Consider the following 21,559-nt stretch of genomic DNA (forward strand, 5'->3'; position numbering starts at 1 on the left):
AAATCAAGAAGTATAAATGTTGCTTGCATGTTTCTATTTTGAATGAGACTTCATTCTGTACCATGGTTTTCATTTGGTATTTCTTTTATTTACATGTTTAAGTAATACTACGTTTAAGTAATTATTTTCCTCATCCTCTCTCTGATGTTCCTGAGCAGTTTCTGGTTTGAAACAAGATGCAGAATTATTTTGATGAGGGAAGAGGAGGAATTACCATAACATTGCATTGGAGATGCAGTTCCCTACTGCTGAAGGCTTTAAATCAAGGCTAAATATTTCTGTGAAAGATTGCAGTTCCTGCAAATGTGACAAATTTAAAATAGGATTTACAGCTGTTGGCATTTGCACTGTCCTGCCCCAGCCATCCTGACACACAGTGCACACCCCGAGGTTGTAAGAACACAGAAACTGTACCCAATTTGGGGAATCCCTGAACTTGGGATTTGGGAGAGGTACCTGATGACAGAAGGGCTGTTTGCTGGATGTGCCTGAGGATGCTGGGGATGCTGCTGGTGATACCGATGGACTGAAGAGGTTTGCTTCCTCTAGGAGCCTTGGTTTGGGACTATCTCATTGTCAGGGATGTTGTGGGGGGCATTGAGTGGCCTAAGCAAGAGAATTGAAGGCCACCTGTCTTTAGTTGTTTGCAGTTGGGCAACTCCTCCATTTTGCTTGGCCTCAATTAGCGAGTTTGTAAACATCGCTAATGCTCTCTTACATGGATGGCTGGAGATTATCCCACCTTCCTGTCTGTGCTGTGAAAACCCAAGGCAGCAAGTCTGGCACATCTGTCCTGCAATTGCAAATTGTAATTGAAGTGTAAATATCCAAATGGTTGGTAGAGTAACTTGTTGCTGAATAAGGGGTTTTTTACCCCCACCCCCAGCTGTTCAGCTTGCACAGTCACACAATCCTCTTTGCCCCAATAAACTCTTCCACAAATAGACAAAAATGTAGAAGAACTATGAGCAATGCTTAAGGACTCAACACTGAAGTTTGTTTCAAGCATGGGTGTGCTGAGGCATTGGTTTCTGCAGCCTGGAGAGTTGATTTGTTAGAAAGAAGAGTTGCTAAAGACACTGATCTGATCAGGTCCCATAATGGACAGCTAGTGCTGTGGCTAGAGATTGAAGCGAGAGTTTGCATAACATCTGTCCAAGACTGGTTTAATGTTGAAGTTACTGCAGTGATGTGTTAGGGGTTGTTTTTTCCCTTGCACGTCGTACTCCCTTGTTGTGAGCAAGTCCTACATGCTGATAATGCCAGCATACCAAGCACAGAATTCACTACGTGGTTTTCATCATGACTCTTTGGGGTTCTTAATCATTTAAAGCAAATCTTCCATAAACAACTTTCCCTTTTGCTCCTCAAGATCCTGTTTGCTCAGCATGCCAGAGCGAGGATGTCATCTGCAGGAGATGAGGCTTCCAGCTGCCTCATCCTCTTTGGAAAGCAATGAATAGTGCTGTAACAGTGGAGTCAATAAGCAGAAAACCTTGGATGAATGGAAGGGTTTAGGCTGGGAATTGCTGGTCCTGGTAAGCCTTGAGGAGCATGGTGGCTTTTTAGCTGGGAAGGAGTCTGGTCATGTGAATTATGGATACAAGCTATGGACACAATATGGTTGAGCCTTGTCTTCTGCTGAAAACTGCCTCTGTGGATGAACTGGCTATCCAGCTGTGGAAGTGATAATTTCTAAGCCAAGATATGACAGAAAGGTGCTGTGACGCCAGACCTGGGCACTATGTAGTTGTAAAGTATCAAAAAGTGTGGTGGTTATACGTCATCTTCCCTCTCAGCGACGGTGTTATCGGCTCTATTGACCCAGATAAAAAAAGGTAAATTTTGCATTACAAAAACTACAGAGATTGCTAGTGGAGTGTTATCTCCTTGCTTTTTCTTTTATCACCTCTTGGTTGTTTTAGCAACCTGGCTTTTTGTTTTGCAAATTTCTGTAGAGCCCTTTAGAGAGGGAAGTGCCCATAGATGTGGTGTCTGAAAAATGGTTCAAAAAGTCTTTAACAGGGTCAGACTTTTAAGTGAAAGACAAATCTGCTTCATGCATTTTTTTTCTCTTTTATATTTTGGTAATATTTTCTCTAAATTTGTGAGGGAAACTTTGAAAGTTTGAGAAAAAGCAGTAAACCAGTATTGGGTAACACAGTCAGCTATATTTTAAATTCCTTTAGCCCTTCATGGAACAATTTTGGGACAATTTTTTGGAACAATTTTTGAGGTATTTTGTGTACCCTGCATGCTGCTTTTGTGAAGGTTTCAGCCTGTTTGAGCAGAGGTGGAGCTGGGGAAATGGTGTGTGCACTGTCGTATCGACTCTGTACCTTTACAAATGTGGTTCAAGCTCTTGAGAGATGCGTGTCCAGTGGCTCCTAGGTGGAGGTTTGCCTGGGTGAGCTTTGAATGTGAAGAAGTTACATCCCAGAAAACAAATTTGTCTTGCACCCACCCTTTCCCTTCATCTTTTTGGTGATAAGGATCGTGAGAAAACGGTGCTATTAACAGACAGCCCTTATCCACTGATGGTGTTAATGGCCTGATCACACCCCTTTTAATTAATGAATGGCAGAAGTGCTTTCAATGCCAGCCCGTGTCTTCGGTTTCTCCCATTCCTCGCGGGGTGGTGAGGGTGGTGCAGCCCCTGGGATCTGCTCAGCCCACGGCTGTGCCGGGAATTCATCGCAGATCCTGCGGATCCGTGCCCACCAGGAGGCTGTGCGGCGCTCCCATGCAGGTGAGACGGGATGTAGCGAGGTGCTGACTCCAAACTCCTCGGCTGTTTTGGAGTCCTTTCATGATACCCCTGAACGTGCTGCCTCAAGCCCGTTGTTTTCTCCTCGGTAGGTGCTGGATTGCGCAGGTCTGCAGTGCCGGGAGCCGCTGCCCGCCTTGCTGCTCCGTGGGGATTGGAGTTGCCAGGTCCTTATCTGGAGCCTCCCCTGGAGACACAGCCGGCCCGGACGCCGCTTGACTTTCTCCCGGGGGTGCTCAGCAAAAGCCCTTGGACACAAAATTGGGGGGAAAGATGGAAGCTGTTCAGATGTTCATGCCCTGCTCCTTTGACAGCCTCCGTCTGTGAGTGATGCTTTCCCGGGGCACCGTGAGCAGATTATTGCGGGATTGATTTGGTGTGGTGGAGGTTGTGTTCTGGGAATTAAAGATACCGTGCTTGGGACTGGCCACTGTCCTCTACAGAGCCCCAGCAGCTGGGCTGACCAGCTCAGCTAATGATGGTGGGTTTCAAGAGGGGAAGACACATAATACTGTGTTTAAATATATATACATATATATGTCTCTTCTTCTGAAACTTCGTGGCAAAAACACAGCTCTGGGCTAACAGAGATTCAGTTTCGGTGTAAAAAGACTTGGTGCATTGTCACTATTATAATATGGAAGTCTTTGAGGATACTTTAGGTTTGCAATTATTCATCTCCCTTCTATCAGCAGTGGTAGTAAAGGATTGTAAAATGTGACCTTTGTTGTTTCTGGATTGAACCTCTTAATTTTACCTTGTTCCTTAATCTGGTCAAGATCAAGCTTTCCAGGCTATACTGCAAGCTGTGTCCCCAACTAAATGGGCATTCAAGCAGATCAACTTACGGCATTTTATTAAGTCAACACTCATGCAAAAGCCGCCTCCGGAGCTTAATAATTATTTACTGAGTGCTCCTGGGTCATGAGAGAGGTTTTCATTAAGTTCAGAAAGCATTATGTTCAGCCACTTGTGAAGGTGTGTTTTAAAGACGGGAAGAAAAATGGAAAACTACTACATGGTGTACAACAACTTAAAAAAATTCTTAGCTGAGGATTGAATATTTTTGTTTGTGAGGTTGGGTTTTGTTGGAGAGGATTTTTGTGTGTGCATGTGTGGTTTTTTTGTTTTTTGGGTTTTTTTTCCAAGCAGGTTGGTCCACCGAATTAATTTGATTTGAAATTCAACCCTTAGCTCCTTGCTGTAGTTGGCGTGCATGGTGGATGTTGCAGGGTTTTTCCTTCCTTACCCAACCAGGTGCACTCAATGCAATCCGGCAGATGGCTGGGTGCCTTTTGGGCTGTGGGCTGTTCTGTGGGTGCAGCCCATGGTGTAGGACAGTGCAGGTCAGGATACAAAAGCACAGGAGGCACAGAAAACATTTAACTCGATGATGGAGCAGGGGCAGGCAGCCTGTCTCTTTAAACATGTAACCTTCAAGTCCGGAAACCTTTCATGTAGGAGCCTGAAACATAGTCCTGGCTTTATTATAAAGGCTGATAAAGGTCTCCACACGGTTTTTGTAACTGCTCTGTCCTTGGCAAGTCAGGGCATAGGAGGGTGCCAGATCTTGGGCTTGTTTTTTGTGCATTGATACTTCAAGCAGCACCAGGCAGTTGGCGCGGTGAGCGGAGCGTCACTGTAACCCACAGTCAATTATTAAATGTTAGGAATGAAGTACAAAGTGCTCCAGGGAAAATGCTGTAGTAGTTGGAATCCCTTACCTTGTCTGAGGATGGGGGAAAAGGGACTGTGTGGGGGTTTTTTTGTTGTTTGTGGACTTTTTGCGTTTCGTATTAGACTTTTTTTGGGGGGTGGGGGTGGTGGTGTGTGTAATCTGGCTTCCCCTTGCATTTATTTTTTTTCTTTTGCTATTCTTCGCTTTTCTGTCACCCCTTTCTGAGGCAAACAGCGTTGCTGGCTGGCAGGTTAGAAGCTCCTACAGGTGTTGTTGCTTCAGCCACATATACAATACAGGGAACAAAAAGTTTCATGAGGTTTTACTGCTTGGTAGAGAGATGGAAAACAGAATTTGTACAAATCAACTTTAATTTTGAAGAAACTCTAGTGATTTTCTACGAGGGGTGTTGGGAGCTGTGTGGTGGTCTCTGAAAATGTCTTCTGGAGGTCAAGTATTTAAGTAGCCACCATTAGCATAGAACAATCTTAATCTTTAAAGCAAGGAGATGAGAGATTGCCAACATTACAACTCAAATGTGGATGCCTTTATTTTCTCTATGACTAATTGTGACTGGGATAAGGGTAAGATATAAACAAAAGCATTTAAATCCGGTGTTATTTCTTACCTCTGAGATCTGGTGCAGCTCAGTGGACTTCTTGAGGTGCTAAATCTGCTTTTCTTGGCTGATTTCTCCGTGGACTAAACCATTAACAAACAGTTGGCATGAATGGAGGGAGGAGAGCAGCAGCTTCCGTCTTATGTGCCATTTCTCAATTTAGAGCATCCTGCCCAGAACAAGTGGCTTTGAAGGCTCTTTGTCCAATTTGTCTAAGAAACATTACATTGGAGACATTTTTTTCTTAAAAAAAATTCAAAAATAGTAAAAGTTTCTCAAGTAGCTAAAAAGCAAAGTTAGTTTTTTTTTCCAGTTCAAAGTCTCCAGGGAAGTTTCTTATTCAATGCATAGGTAGTGCAAAATAATGCTTGTGCATCAGATAACTCATAACTAATGCATCTGACCCAGAGCATTTGTTTGATCAATTTATAGAATCTGAAAACAAAACTGTCCAACAAAAGACGAGTTTGTCTTTTTGCCTAAGGAGAGAGATAAAATAATCAGTAAACATCTGGGAAGATTATGGTCTCTGTGGGTTGATGGCAACAAAATCAAACTTGATTTTAATGTGATCAGTTGCATTTTATTATGCAATGGCCACCTGCATAATAACTCATGTATGCAGTAACTAACATTTCCCAGGCATCTGTGCAAAGGATATGTAATTTAAACTTATTTAATAAAGCGTTATCACTTCATGATTAATTGGATCAGCACATGACACATAACTAATAACTCCCAGTCTGTATTACGCTGTGCTTATTAGAGTGCTAATGGATAACTGGTTTAATCATGTGTCAATTAAAAGGATGAGTCGGGTTCATTTATTGCAATTAGATGGTTTCCATAAACTGTTTGCAGGAAGTATCTGAATTGCATCTGTATTAGCTGTGTGTGGGCTCTGCTCCTGGCTCCACGTAATCTGGGGGTGAATCAGTTCGTGTAGGAGAGTTTTGGATCCACGTGTCCCCTGCTGGGTTGTTCTGTGGTACATGGCACTGAGCTTGGTCATGGGAGATCTGTCTGTGCACCAGCGCATAAAGGTCGAGAAGCTTTAAAAATAACCGTTTTCAAAACTGTCTGGATGAAGCTTTTGAAATAACAAGTTTTTAATTGCTTCTTAGGTTGCAAAAGTGAGTTTCTGGCAGACCTCCTGTTTGCTCTGTGGAGGTCTGTGGTCGTGAAACCCAAACCATCTTCTGTTCCTTCTATTCTGTGCTTGGGGAGATGAGCAGACATGGTGGAGAAGGGAAGCTGGATGAGGGGATGAGCTGTGTGGTGCATGGGACAGACTTAGAGGATGAGATACCAAAGTTTCAGAGTTTTCCATGTTTGATCAGTGCTGCTCATGGCGAGTGGAAGGAATGCTGGTGTGGGGAGACTGTTGTGCACACAGGAGGAGCTTTACAGCCCTCTGGGAATAAATAACGGGAAGTCTGTCCGTGTTCCTTCCCAGTGCTTGTGATAGAAGCATCTGGTTAGGTAGGCAGGTGTTGTGCAGCTGCTTTTATCCCAGAATAAGCATTATTTTAATTCACCTGCACTGATGGTGTGATGGTTGGGTGCCCATCTGCCTTTCCCAGTTTATAATGGATAGGATAAGAGGAGATGGCCTCAAGTTGTGCCAGAGGAAGTTTAGATTGAACATTAGGAAGAATTTCTTCACTGAAAGAGTTGTCAAGCACTGGAACAGCCTGTCAGGGAGATGGTTGAGTCACCATCTCTGGAGGTATTTAAAAGACATGTGGATGTGGCACTTGGGGACATGGTTTAGTGGTAGGCTTGGCAGTGCTGGGTTAATGGTTGGGCCTGATGGTCCTGGAGATGTCTTCCAACCTAAACAATTCCATGATTCTGTGGCAGTAGCTGCAGTCTGGCAGCACGTGGCTGTCCGCACTGCCTGCATTCAGGGCTCATCTGCCTATTTGCCATGTAAAATACTGAGCAGAATTGCAGAAGAAATGAAGCCTGGGAGCATCTTTGCTCTTTGGGGAAGAATTTGGAAGAACAGCGTTTTCTAGGACTGTTGTCTCATTAAAAGACACAATACTTGAAGCTTTGTTTGACATTTTTGATTAACAGTAGAGCCCTGAATCACCTGCAGGAAGCTGGAAGGACACTTGGTGCAAGTAGGTAAAATAATTGCGTGGGCAAGATGAGGTTCCTGACAGGAGCTGTTTGAAATGCTGTGGAAATAATTTCTCCTTCCTGCTTGCTCTCTTTCCTCAACCATTTTTTTATATGGGAAGGTTCTTCTGAGATGGTTTCCATCACACTTGGCTTTGGTAGGTGGAGAAACAGTTCAAAATGAAAGAAGGTAGGAGGAACTGCTGGGTTACCAATTTTGCAGCATTAGGTATCTAAAAATTGCCAGTAGCACACAAATGAGAATGCTGACAAGTGTGGTACAAAATTGGCCTTTTTCCAACAGGAGGAGAATCAATCCTTCCTTGAAAGCAGCATTTGGGTGCCTTTTGTTTTCTCGTGTATTGCAGTGGTCTCTGAGGTGGGATGCACAGTGTTATTATTGGTGGGCAGAAAGAAAACATGAGCACTTCAGTAATACATGTATATAGTTCATAAATAAGTAAGTAAACATTTTGGGGGTGCATGTTCAAACATTCCTGGTAGGAATGTGTAATCAAAACAATGGAGAGACCACTGATCTATAACTATCCTGGTCATGGAAATAAAGCATCTCTTCGGTTTGGGAATGTGAGAGTGGTTCAGATGTGCAGCCAGAAAACAAGCTGCTGGATTTAGATGTGAGAATGCTTCACCCTTAATTGAAAAGGGAGTGTTTTTTACAAGTATCACAGTCAATGACTTGTCTTGAGCAGCTAATTAGTACGATTATTCCGCAGCTGCATTAGTTTCACCACAAAGGTTTTCTCTTGTTTTATCAAAAGGATCAGTGTCTCTGTGAATGTTTCAACATGACAGGTCTTAAATAGCAAGATGGTCCCCTGCCTCCCTGCCCCCAAAATGTGTGCTCTGGAAGAGCAGTTTGATCTCTTGGGGCAGTTAAGTGTGGGTTCTCCTTTTTTTTGTTTCTGCCCTGAACTGTGTTCAACATCAGTCCTAAACAAAGACAGAAAACTTCCAGCAGTGCTGGCTCTGGTTGTCCGAGCACAAGCAGCACTCGGTGCCCGCAGCTTCCGAGCAAGACCTGGAAGGGATGCTGGCTCCCAGACTCCTGTGTCCTGCCAGCATCCCACAGGTAACAGCACTGGAGCCAGAGGTGGGGGTTTCAAGAGCAGCCTCCTCCTACAGCCAGGAGGGTTACTGCTGGCTTCCCAAGGCATAGCCTGTGGATTTTGGTTCTGCAGGCTAAGAAAATGATGAGTTGCTCCAGAAAGTGTCCTTGCAGTCCATAGCAAAGTCCCATGCTCTGCTTGCCAGTGTCTTGGAAGTATCTCTTAGGTGGTGAAGCTGTGCTATGTGCTGACTTGGGCCAGACTGTTGCTCTCTGTGAAGTATGACTGGAATAAAGCTGTTACTGTTGTTTATTTTGCCTGGTTTTGTATCTGATGGTGCTCAGAAGATGCTGGTAGGCCTGGGTGGGAGCTGGGTTTTTTGTGGAGGTCTGTTCTCTAACTCTGAAAAGTCACTGCCAGCAAGTCCAACCCTAAGGTAGGATTTTGCAGGAAATAAGTGAACTATGTTGTGTTTTGTTTCCATGGGAGAGGTAGATTTTCTTTACTTTGAGCTAGATCATTGGATTGGAGTGTTATCCATACCAATCGTTAGACTTGCTACAGATCTTTATTATTTTTCTTTTTAAAAAAAGGAATATTTGTGCCTACTACTATCTGTAAAAGCATTTGTTTTTCTCGTGGGTGGTTGCTGTAAGTTTTGAAAGAGCAAATGGCTCTTTACAGCTGGATGTTGGTGTTTGGGAATGGTTTGGCTGCAGTCAAGTTAAGACAGCCTAATGTGGCCACTAAGTACCTGAAGTAGGTCGGCTCCGGATTCCCCTCTCGCGGTGCCGCTGGAGCCTCCACCCCGCTTTGTGGAAGCTGAGCTGTCTTTCTCTGGTCTTCCCACAGCAATTCCGAGCATCCTGGCGCTTCCAAGCCTCCCTTAAGCTCCTCCAGCATGACCTCACGAATCCTGCTCCGACAGCAGCTCATGCGTGAGCAGATGCAGGAGCAGGAGCGTCGGGAGCAGCAGCAGAAGCAGCAGGCAGCCCAGTTCATGCAGCAGCGAGTGCCCGTGAGCCAGACACCTGCTATCAACGTCAGCGTCCCCACCAGCCTGCCCCCGCCACCCAGGTGCCCATGGAGGTCCTCAAGGTACGCACCTTTCCGCTCAGGAGCTCCTCAAAACCCGCTCTATTTAACAGGGATGTGGTTCTAGGCATTTTTGGGAACGGAGTTTTGCAAATAAGCTGCACTCTGGCTTGGTTTGCAGCTTGTTTTGGTGGCCTGGGAGCGAAGAATGGAAGAACTTTTTGAAAAGTTTGTGTAACTTTTGTTTCCTTTCAACTTTGAGATCTCCGGAGGGCGGTTTTGTAACAGAACTAAGGTTTCCGTCATTTTCTCTTTGGAAAATGCTTCCCCATCTTTCTAGTACTTAATTACTTTCAATATGAAGAAATTATTAGTAGATAACAAATCGGTGTTTTGGTTTTTAAAGGAAAACAATGAAATGGTTTTGTAAGATGGAGTCAAAACTCTTTACAAAAGAGCTCCTCAGAAAGCCTTAATCTGAAATATGGGTGAGTTTCCAGCTACTTGCAACGAGTCTTTGTAATCCTTTTTTTGTTTAAATGACTTGTTTGCTATTAGTAGCTTTGGATTCCTTGTCCCACTGGAAACTGTAGGAGCTTGTTAGTGTCCCTCTGTCAAAGGGGATGTAGCTTGCTAATTACTTGGGGGAAAACGTGAACAGCTATAAGAAAAGAGATAATTTCACGCACTGCTTAAATTCAAGTAGGCTGAAGCAACGTGAAATGTGTGAGTAAAACAATGTCAAATGTTTTGGAGAAGTTTGCTGACATATTTCATGAAAATATGATTTTCACCAGTTTTGAAGAGTTTGTTCTGCATTATTGCTGGATCTTTTTATTACAGTTTGTTGTTTAGTCAGCAAGCATATTCTTACCACATAAGTTAGTTGAGCTTGGTGACAAACTGCTCATGTTTTGCTTGCTGCTGTTGTATGCCAATGATATGCAGTCAAAGATTCAATTTTAAAATAGACTTGCCAGCCCAGCTCAAGATTTCGAGGTGGTCTGTGTGACAGGTCTATGGGGAAAACACAGGGTAATTTTATTTATTGAATCTGCATTATGGTGTTGTGTTGTGTTGTCAGCGCTAAAACTAACACTGATTTGGGACAGTAGAGTCATAGTCCAGTATGTGATCTAGAAGCAAAAAGGCAGCAGTTGAATTTTGAATTCTCTCTCTCCATACACACACTCTTTTCCATTGAAAATTAAATATAATATTCTTTGAGGATGTGAGCATGTGTCTATAGTAAGGAGTCTGAAATTGTCTGGAAAGAACTGTTTTGTCTAATGTTTGTGTATTACTCACAATGTTTGTATATAACAATTTCTTAAGCTTGTTTCCATGTTATGACTGTAGTTATAATTCAGATCCAGCAGATGTGTACGTGCTATGAATTAGAGTTTTTTTGTAATACACCTAGCTATATAAGCATATATTACATTTTCTACATCCTTTCATCCTAATGTGTTACAACATGAATTTTAGGGTATTTTTTAAACCTCTGTGAAAACTTGTAGGAAAGCATTTATGTTTTGATGATGTTTTACTGATAAGGAACGAGTGTAACATCTTGAAGAAGCATTAGCTGTTGTCTTTATTGTTCATTTTGCAAATGCCTCTTTCTATGGGAGAGGAGGGAAGGTAGCCCTTGTTTTCTGAGGGACAAACTTCTGAAATCTCTGCAGCCAAAAGGTGATGCTCAGTTATTGCAAATGGGCTTCCTGGGACCTGGCTTGTCACAGGGTCTGTGTGCAAAGCTGTAACCTGCTGGAGCATTGCTAGGGAACTTCACCCGAAGGACTTGAACCTGAACCCTCGTCCTTTAGGATTCCAAAAGGGGTGTTTGTCCCCTGTTTCCCTCTGATGGATGGAGAAGGATCTCCTGGAAGGAGGTAGGACACCTCTCCTACACTCGTCTTTAGCCCAAATAAGAGTGCATTACCCTGTAGAATAAAAAAATAAGAGAATGTGTCCTTAAGAAGCTTGTAAAATAAAAATTTTACAACTCGCAACAGGTACCTTTTGGCAATGGAATTGCATTTTGAAGGTGATAGGTGTGGAAATACGAGCAACCTGCTGGACCAAAATTGTCTGTCTTCTCGTCACCCACATTTACATAAGTAACAGTCAAAGTTAGCAAAAACAAGTCCTCTTGCTCTGTGCCTGTGAGAGGAGAGAGACTGTTTTGCAGAGTTTTGCTGCTTGTGTTTTTGGTGGAGGAGAGCAGTGAAAGATTTACCTTTTTATCCTTACTCATAACAGTGGACCAGTTCTGTACAAGAAAGATATAGTACGAAATGTCAGGTTTGAAGTCATGGTCTTCCTGAAAATTACCACCGAAGCTTCAGTGAGAGTAGGACTTGGCTGAAAGATCCACATAATTTTCTTTGTGGTTTTGGGGGATTGTTTTGGATTTTTTTTTTTTGTTTTGTTTTGTTTTTCCAAATAGGATATTTGGCTCAAAAGCTGAGATTAACAATAACTCAGGATCTTCCTGGTGCCAGTGTGCTGACAGCCAGCTCTGCCTGCAGTGACATCATTTCCCTGCAGCTGCTTTTTACACTTCAGTTGTTTTTTAGCTGCAGACAAATTTTCCATATGAGCTGTACAGAAGTTTTAATAGATAAATAGGGAACTAAGTTGCTAACTTCATTATCCAGATGGTCTGGATTTAGTGACCTTAAAGAATGAGATAGACAAAAAGGGGATTTTTACACTTTCAGAAACGTTGCTCTGCAAGGCAGCTTTGTTTAAAAGTGATCTTTTTCAATGTTACTTCACAAACAAGACCAAATCTAGCAGCTGGTTTTGTTGTTGTTTTTGTTTGTTTGTTTTGGTACTTTGCATCAAAAAATCCCACTCTAAGCCTGTTGAATTTGCCAGTGTTTTGTGCTTTTAATTATGTTGTGTGACTTGCCCTTTCACCCATATCTCACAGTGTGAGAAGGAGAATAATACTTGTATATCTGAGGATGGTAATTCAGAATGACTGGTTTAAAAAGAAGCCAGAGGTGTTAATGAGCTTGGATTTTGTATTTGTTTTCAAGATGTCCATTTAGAAAGAGAAATATGTACTAATCTATGTCACATTGCATAGGAATCTCCAAATTGCATAACATAGTATGCTCAAGGCCATGTGAATAAATGGGATTTCATTTTCTTCAGTAATGACTTCTCATTGCATCACTTCTCTGCCAAGTAATGTAGCTTGGCAAGGTAGGAGATGACCTGCTGGAATTCAAATTTTGCATTGCTTTGTGCTGCCTAATTAAGAGATGGACTGGGAGTAGGTTTGATGCTTTCAGAACAGTATCTCTTCAACTCTAATAGCAAAAGGAAGATTTGTTACAGCTTTTGGTTAACCTTCTGCAGAGCTGGGGTTGGCTTCATGGGCTGGTTTGTCTTTAAGCACCTTTTCATCCATCTGCAGCACTACAGAGGGACGTCACCAGGAATTCTTTGCTTCTTCTGTAATTCAGCTTCTTTCTCTGCCTTGGGCATAGGGATATAACATAAAAAGTTATTTATTGGAGTAGTTTCAAGCCCTAAAAAATCAGGGCCCATTCCTGAGGTACAAACTAAGCTTATGTTTTTATTTTATTTATTTAATTTTTTTAATTTAAAAGGATTAGCATCTTTGCAAAGAGTTCATCTTAAGATGTCCTCATACTACTTCTTCCATCCAGGTGTATTTTAGTTTTGTACACCTAATTAATATTACGGAGCTGTTCTTTTTGTTGGTGACTGAAGTTATTCTCTTGTCTGGTGGGAGTCCTTATCTGCTGGAGCAGAAGCACCATGTCAGATCTGAGTTTCAGAATTCTAGAGCTCGTCTCTGGGAACTGGTTGCTGCATTTCTGTGGGCAGGGTTAGCCCAGGAATTGAGGAGGTCATGCTCAGGTCCCTGCTTGCAATCACCGAGGCCTGGTGACAGGTTAGACCTGGTGTTCCTCAATCATTCCTTTGCAAAACAGTGCTGCTATTGATCCCATACCTTGTGGAGATGAGTTTGTTTGTGAAATCCGTGGCTTTTAGAGAATATGCTCTTGGGTCTCTAGTGAGGTTGGTCTCTTGATCAGCTTCCCCAGAGCTGTCTTGGACTTCATCGTTTCCTGTCTTCCTACTAGAAATCACTGAATTAGTGTTTCTTCTGTAGTCTGAGCAGTTATTTAGGGAGCATCTCCTGCTGACATGATAGAGTTGCTGGGCTCTCCTTTTCATGTTGTTCATGCCCTCCCCCTCGCCCATTCCCTGCTCCTTTCCTACCAAGCAACTTTCAGGGTTCTTGTAAACTGAGTAATCTCCTGCCTCCCGAGTTCCTGGCGGCAGCAGGACAACTCCCTGCCTTTGGGATAGGTTGTGGTACCCTGGCCTCACCTATAGGATAGTTTTCAGTCTTCTATGTCAATCCAGGTAGCTGATCTTAGAATTTTATTGTTCAGCAGACAGAAACACTGACTTGTATGACCAGAGTTTTACGTGATGTCCCTCTGGCGTCTTCACCAAAGCTGCACTGTAGCAGTCTGGGTTTGGAGCACACCACCCTTTATGTGCTTTCAAGAGACACAAAAGGAAAAGGGGTTTCCTTTTCTAAAACATCTGTAATACCCAGGAGTAAAAAACCAAGGAATGACTCTACAGGCTGAAATGACCAGCCATCAGGCCTTATTACCACAAGAAAGACTGCAGGATGCTCTGCTTGATTTTTGATTTAGTCTTTGAGAAGTTCTGCTAATAGAAGTAGAACCAACATGTTGATTAAAGCTCTCCTTTGAAGATTCCTCTCTTCTATTTAGTTTTGTAAGTCCATGTGTCTCCTGTACAGAATTGGCGGTGATCCTGAAGGTGAACTGCAGAAATCCAGAGGAGTAGGGACTCATCTGTCTGCTCATGTAGAGACATAACAAAAACTGAATTGTAGCTATGCCGTGTGTCTTGCATTGCTTTGCCTTATTTCTGGATCACATTTTCTGTATAGAACAAGTATGACACAATCCCTTAAGTCCTTTGGACCCACCTGCCCAGTGTGGCATTGCAGAAACTGTGGCTGGCTTGTGTCCTCCATGGGAGAAGCAGCACAGGAGCATCCTCAGGAGGCAGCAAGGGAGGCTCAGGGCCAGCACCGGCCCACAGAATTGCAAATCAGTTCCACTGAAAATATTACCAGCTCTTGCAGGATTGAAAACATTACTGGTGGGCAGCTGACACCCAGCCCTCTGCATGTTTCACTAAGCAGATGGGAGGTGGAAAATCGAGGGTGAACATTTCTTCCCTCTGTCCCTCCATGTTACTTGTTGGCATTTCTCAGTTGGTGCGTGGATGTGACACTTGCTGTCATGTTTTCAATGTGCTGTACGAGGTCATGGATTGGTGGAACCTAAAATGAGGATGTGCTGTGTCCCCCTGCTGCTGGATGCAAATGCTCCCAGGGATGAGGCTGCTGCACGTCCCCTTCCTCCTGAGTGTTGTCACACCAAATGCATAGCACCATAGAGAACTGCTGGACTTACCACACCCCTTCCTCCTTCTTTGTCTGCCATTGGGGTTTGAAGAATGTAACTTCTCTTTGGCACAGATGGGAGATGCATGATACTACTGCAAAGAACAGCCTCGAGGGCTGCAGTGAGAACCTGCAGTGGTGTCTTCTGAGCACCGCATAAACTCTTTGCAGGTAATAAGGTAAAAGCAGGTCTCCTCACCAGCAGATGATGTAAAAGGTCCATTTCATCCCCTTCTGGCTTGTTTTTGGAGAATAAGAAAGCAGTTCCCTTGCTCCAGGGGATCTGGAGAAGGTGGTCCTGCTTTGGGGATCTACATGTTGAGGTCTCTGCCCTCTGAACAAGAATCTCTACTTGTGCACATACTGCTGTTCACCCCAAAATATATAAGTGTTTATTTTATTTGTATATAAAAGCATATGTATGGAAGCATAGGCCACAAACCCATTTTTAATGTTTGTAATTAAGACATTTTAATAGTCCATTTCCATACAACAATGCTTATAATATGCTAAATATTTTTTAAATTGTCTGCCACTAAAGCCCTCAATTAGGGTTTCCCCTGCCTGGGTTGGTGTCTTCATGTTAGATGTTAATTGCTCTTTTGGTGCCAGAATTTCATTGTGGCCCTTCTTTCTTGTCCTAAGCGAGGTGGAACCTTTTCAAAGCCTACAGCCAGATACTGTTTACTGAATTCCCTCTCTTGCTTTATTATTCCAACATCTTTTGCCCGCCTCATGGCAGTATTGTGGGCTGATCACTGCTGATACCAGAGTGGGTGAGGTTGTCTTTTACTCAGTGCCATCCCATTGCTGCAGTTTGTGCTCATGTTTCCACATCCCTACTTCTTCTGAGTGGACAGGAGAGCAGGCAGCCAGCCTTGCCTCTGTCACGAATGAGTGAATGCACCAGCACAGCCTCTCTCCTTCACCTTCATGTCATTATTCATTCAGACCTCAAATGTGCCACCACAATAAGCTCTTTGCATCAGAAACCCTGCATTTCTTCATTTTTGAAATGCCCAGCATTTCTTCCATTTGATATTAGTGACTATTGGACATATATCCAAAAAATACCTCCTCCTATTCTTTTTCCAGTGTGCTTATTCCAGAGAGCGACCTGTGGAAGCTCTGCCTGGCAGGGAAGGCTCAGCAGCTGGCAGTAGTGTTCCTGGTGTAATAATTACCATAAAACTTCATTGTGTAGAGGACTTATCTCACAGTTCTGAAGAGCAGGAACAATGGGATGGCAAGATAAATGTGTGGTAGTGCCTGCCCCAGCAAATGTGTGTTTGTGGACACACTTATCTGATTAAAAGTTAATTTAATCTCACCTGACAATGGTAGGATAGTAGTGTGTGCTGGTGTGTTAGGTAAGCGTGATGTGTATTTGCAATCAAGAACTTAGACAAGTGATTTGCCAGACTGAGTCTTGGTGAGCTGCAGATAAAACTTTTAAACTAAGGTTATGGTGACATACCTTTAAGCCATCAGCAAATTCTTCATAGAACTTCTTCAAAGAAGAAGTTGCATATAACTACAGAAACACTGAAGTGTGCCTTGTGTCTTCAGCCTTCATGTAAGTAAAAGTGCGTCTCAGGCCTTAAACCTTTTGCTTGCTCAGTGGGTTGACAGCTGTTTTAAAAAACAAGCACTGGTCCTTGAGATCTGCAGTCAGTAATAGAGGTAAAATGTAAACTCTTGCTTAACACCCAGGGTATTAGACATTAAAAATGCATGGAATTCGAGGGGGCAACATACTTCCGTGAACAAGTATCTGATGGTTGACTGCTAGTGCAAAACACTGCTCTCACCCTTCGTCCCAAATGCCCTTTTCCTGTGCATGCAAACACATGTGTTGCTGGGCTTTTGAGAGAAATGGTTGTTGCTGATGAAGATGTCTGATCTTTCCATCTTGTTTCTTCAGCTGTGGTCACTGTGACACAAAAATGCAGCTCCCAGATCTGTGAGACAAACTGTGCTGCTGCTGGATTGTGCTGCTGGGGGTGGGGGTGTTTCCTGGGAAAACGATGTTGTGAGCAGATTGGGAAAATAGCTGAGAAACTGCTCCTCATCACAGAGCTCTTGCCCTTGTAGGTTCACAGTAGTTACTTGGAAGTTTGAAATAATATTTCTGGCACAAAGGAAATCAGGATGTACTCAGACAAAATGATACAGACATCTGGAGGTCCAAGCTCTGATTGCTTTTTGGAAATTCTTGGTGGTTTGTATCCTAGTTGGTGGTCTTGAGGATTTGCTGTCTTCCCGCTGGCAGGGTAACATCCACAAAATTAAGAAGAGCTTGCTAAGTTCGGTCTGTTACAGCTTCAAAGAACTCTTTTTTTTATGGTCTAGACATATTATCTGCTGGCTGAGTTACCAGACCTTGGGAAAATGGTGGTTCACCACGTGTCAGTGGCTGTTTTGGACCTGCAGAAGATGAGTTAATCTTCTGCAGATTAAGATTTGTAGGTGCCCGTAGTTGTGGGTATTAAGAGCATTGATGAGGCTCCAGAGCCCCCAGCTAACAGGTTTGAGCAGCTTGTACCAAGTCCTTTGTCAGGCAACATGAATTTAATAACCACCTTAGTCCTGGAGCCAAGGCTGTAAGAACGGGGTGAGTGCTGGTCACTGCAGTTGTGTTTGCTGAAGCCATGGCTTAATTTAGCAGAAAATAGTGCCCAGAGCCACACACAGTGCTGGAAAATGTGGGGGCTGGGGGGACATCCAGGGGGGCCTCTGCTGACACCTTTGATAGGCGTTAGATTTTAAATGTGAAAACTCAGATCTGCTTAAAGTAATCTTTGGGTATTAGGTATACTCACAAATATTTCAGTTCTGCAGCCGGTTTGGCAGCATTATTCTCTGAGATGCTGAACCTGTGCAGTGAATGAATTCAAAGTGACAAGCTGGAGACATTCCTGCCATTCAAGAGAGGCTTAAGGAATTTCTTATTGGCTAAATTACAAATATGTAGCATTTTGCCCAGCACTGCATGGCAATTTCAACCTGCCTGACCGTGACAAGATTAGCACTTTTCCTCCCCCTCCCCAGCAGTAATTTAAAAAAAAAAAAATTTAGATTAAGAAGTACCAGGCAGAGATGCAAAAGCTTGAAAGAGTGAAAACCAGCCTTACCTTGAATGATTCTGTCTGTCATTGGATTGGTTCCTTAATTAGCCCCATGTCCTTTAACCTCTTGAGAAATAAGTAAGGGATAAATTTGGGGATAAAGACAAAGACGCCTGGAGATTTACCACACACCGCTAGGTAATTCATCAAGGAATGTTGGTAATTAGCCCTGCCTCTTTCCTTTCTGGCTCATTTAATAAAACTGGTTGATTTAAAATAATGCCTGCTGGTTCATTATCAACTACTTTAAGAGCCAAGTTATGAACTTGAAACAAAACCCAGTATTGTGTAGTCTGCAAAGGACCTGGCAAGTGTGTTTTGTTTTGTTTTTTATAAAAAGAAATTATTCTGTCTGGTCATCCGTCTCCCCAACTTGATAATTAAATATTACTTTGTTTGGATTAGCATTTGGCTTTTTGGATGTATTTATTTCTGATGTCTACTGCTGAGAGGCAGAGAAGAGGAAAAAAAAATCCAAGATCTTGAAGAGGTACGTGTCAGATTGTGTTAAGAAAGCATGGCCTGATGGAATTCAGCTGAATAAGGACTTTACAATAGTAGTAGTTGTCCAGTTGAGGAAATGGGTAACTGTTTTAACCCTTTGTCTCTCAGAAGTGAGTGCCAGGTACAGGCCTTGTTCTTGGAGTAAAATGATCCATTTTATTAACCTATCTCTTTAGTGCTTGTAGTGGAAAATTTTTCCCGAGCTGAGGACAGAACTTGTCTAGTTTGTATTTGCTTAGGAAACCATGCAGCAGTCTCTCTTTTTCTTTATAGATGGGATTACCATTACTTGGAAATTAAATGGTAGGATCAGGCTAACACTGGATCAACACTGCTGCCTTTGCACTGTCTGGGAGAGCATCTCAGTGTTCAGTTTGAGTTTGTTACAGCAACAGTTGCTGGCCAGTAGATCTGGTTGGGTCAGTCTGCCTGAATTGAAGAATGAACTTACTATAATTCTTCCTTTAGTAATTAATGTTAGTCTTTGGTAGCAACAATTCTGGAACTGTTGTGGGCTAGAGGAAAAGCAGGCTGTGCTGGCCTTCTGCTGATGGTAGGCTTGCCAGGTCTGGAATCCTCTACAAGACTTGAACATCGAACTCCTCGCTATCATTTGGAGCAGAATTGGATATAGTGTTTCAGTGCACATAAGAAAAAACATCCTCCTGCTCCTCTTCCATCCCCTGGGGTAGTGCTTGTTCTGGGGGATCTTGTGTTCCACAGGTGCTTTGGTGACCCAGCAAAACCCACGTGTCTGCTTTTATACGCTTGGCAGATTAGTAAATTAAAAAAGAAATTACATGTGATGGCCTCTGTGGAAATATAACGCTGCCAGTAATTCTTTTGTCACTGATGATGAAAATAACTTGCTCCTGCGAACACTCACAGGGAGGCCTCTGGGGTATTGGGATAACAGCTCAGCCCCACAGGTTGTCACTGGAAGTGCTGCCACTGGATGCCAGTTACCTGCTAGCTTATTATTTTGAGTCCTGTTAATAAACTCAGATAGCTTAAATTGATTTTAAACTAGGTTTGTTTTTTTCCAGCTTGTAACAATATGGAACAGAAAATCGAGTATCTTTTAAACCCTGAAATGACCCCCAACAAACAAAACTATTTAACACCAGATTTTGTAAAGTTGGAATGTCCATGCCAAATTAAGAGTTTGGGTTTCACACATCGTATTCTTATCTTAATGTACTGGAAGAATATTTATTATGGACCTCTGTGACTTCGTGTCCTAGACTTACTGAGTATCAGTAGTTGAAGTTCCAGTCAGTTGTTTGAAAATTCTTGTGTAAGTTTTATAGCCCAAACAGGTTGTTTTCGAGTTGATCCCCAGCAGCAGGCACTTCCACATCAGCGTTGCAGTAATGAAACAGGAATTCATGGTGCTGCACTTCCATCATTTCTCAGCAGATGGCATTATGGTTTCCAAGACTGTGTATTCATTGGGAAAGCTCTCAGCTGCCAGGGAATTCATCATTCTTGACTATTCCTTTCACTGATGAAGGCTAATACTCAGATGTTAAACCCTGTTTTGACACATTATTCTAATCGTGTTGTTTGGTTGTGTTATTGTATTTATTTTCCCAGAGGTGCCTTTAAGCCATTAACCAGGAAAAATGCTGTATGTGATAGCTATTGCATTCAAAAACTAAGGCAGGCTGCCTTTTTAAAATAAAACTGCTACTGGTGTCCAGCAGAAGTAATAGACTTTTTCAGCATGTAAGACTAGAGCATTAAAAAAATGTTAAGAGGCAACGTTTTCCATTGAACATTTCCAGTCCTCAAAGCTGTGTGAGACACACTGCATTGAGTTCTACCCCCTTCCTGCTTTGTGCTGTAAATCCTGGATTTTGTAGAAAATGTCAGCTAGTAAAGGAAAATAATTTGGAGCAGTATTTGATGCCGTTGAGGAAACAGTAGCAAATATTAGTGTATTTCTAAATAACTGTGGCTTGCAGAGCATAGAAGGCATCAGCTGTTTTCGGGCACCCCACCTCTATGAATCCCTAACTTCTGACAATGTTTTGGTTACTGACCTGTCTGGAATCCGTGTCCTATCTCCCCACAGACACACTGACATCAGCAGGAGTGTGTCTTGTGTGTCTAAGGAAACCAAAGTTTCAAAGAACTGGTGTTCTGTCTTGGAACAATGTGCTTCTTGTATCTATCTGTGTGTCCATCCTCTCCTTCTGAGTGCAGAGAGGGGCAGATCTGCTCACCAGGGAGCATCACAGGCCACGCACGCGCCGCGGATCCGGAGCGTCGGGCAGTGCTGGAAGCTCAGGGCACCAGCAGCAATCAGGCACCTGAAGTTATCCTGACCTAGAATCAAAACCAGTCCATTAATCTGTGAGGAAGCTTGTGTGTCAAGCAAGGTGAATCAAAGCTTGTACTTCAGGCTGCCTGCCTAAAAGTCACCAAGAAGTTCCTGGTTGAAACCATCAAACTTTAGTTTGTGGATGTAACGGTTGGCTGTGAATTAAATCTTTCTGTTCTTTCAGAGGACGATATAAACAAGCAACTAATGGAAATTCTCTTCTTGGAAATAGTCCCTTCCTTGAAAGGAAGACATTTGAAGGCTGAGGTGTAGCAAACAGCCTCTCTGCCTCTCTCAGGTCTTGATAAAGGTTGTGCCAAGGACCTGCAGGCAACACACTAAACTTACGTTTTTAAGACTACTTTTAAGTTCCTCAGGCTGTGACTTCTCTGCTTGTGTTTTTTCTATAGGTGTGTGGATTTTTTTTTTTTTTTTTCCCTTCTGGGTTTGGGCAGCCCTGGGAGTGATATTGTCAGGAAAAACTTATTCCAGGTTACCAATATCAGTGATCCAGAGTGCTGTTGCCCTTAACCAGCATCTGTGTCCTGATAGCACCTAAGTGATAAGCCTGCTTTTGGTGAGACAGCTTGTTTTTACTGAGGGGAAGACCTGCTGCTAGTTCTGCTACAGCCTCAGGTGAAGTAGGGCTGTCCCTTTGACCAACGTTAACATTTCAGAAACTTCTTTAAAATTAATTCCTGCTTTATTAAAATAGTGCTTTAAAGTTAATTTCTGTCTTGTTAAGCAGAAAATTCTGGGAAGTGAGACGTCTATTTAAAAAACTGGCAGTCATCTATATTAT

At 42.9% G+C, this 21,559-nt stretch overlaps 1 protein-coding gene across 1 annotated transcript in view; it reads left to right on the forward strand.

Annotated features, from left to right (window-relative positions):
* MITF (melanocyte inducing transcription factor) overlaps positions 1–21,559 on the forward strand; it is a 101,293-nt gene that overhangs the window by 46,339 nt on the left and 33,395 nt on the right. The window contains 2 exon segments of the mRNA XM_039558834.1: positions 9,114–9,325; positions 9,328–9,359. Of these exon segments, the coding sequence (XP_039414768.1) occupies positions 9,114–9,325; positions 9,328–9,359 (244 nt within the window).

Source organism: Corvus cornix, chromosome 12, assembly GCF_000738735.6.
Source record: "Corvus cornix cornix isolate S_Up_H32 chromosome 12, ASM73873v5, whole genome shotgun sequence".
NCBI lineage: Eukaryota > Metazoa > Chordata > Aves > Passeriformes > Corvidae > Corvus > Corvus cornix.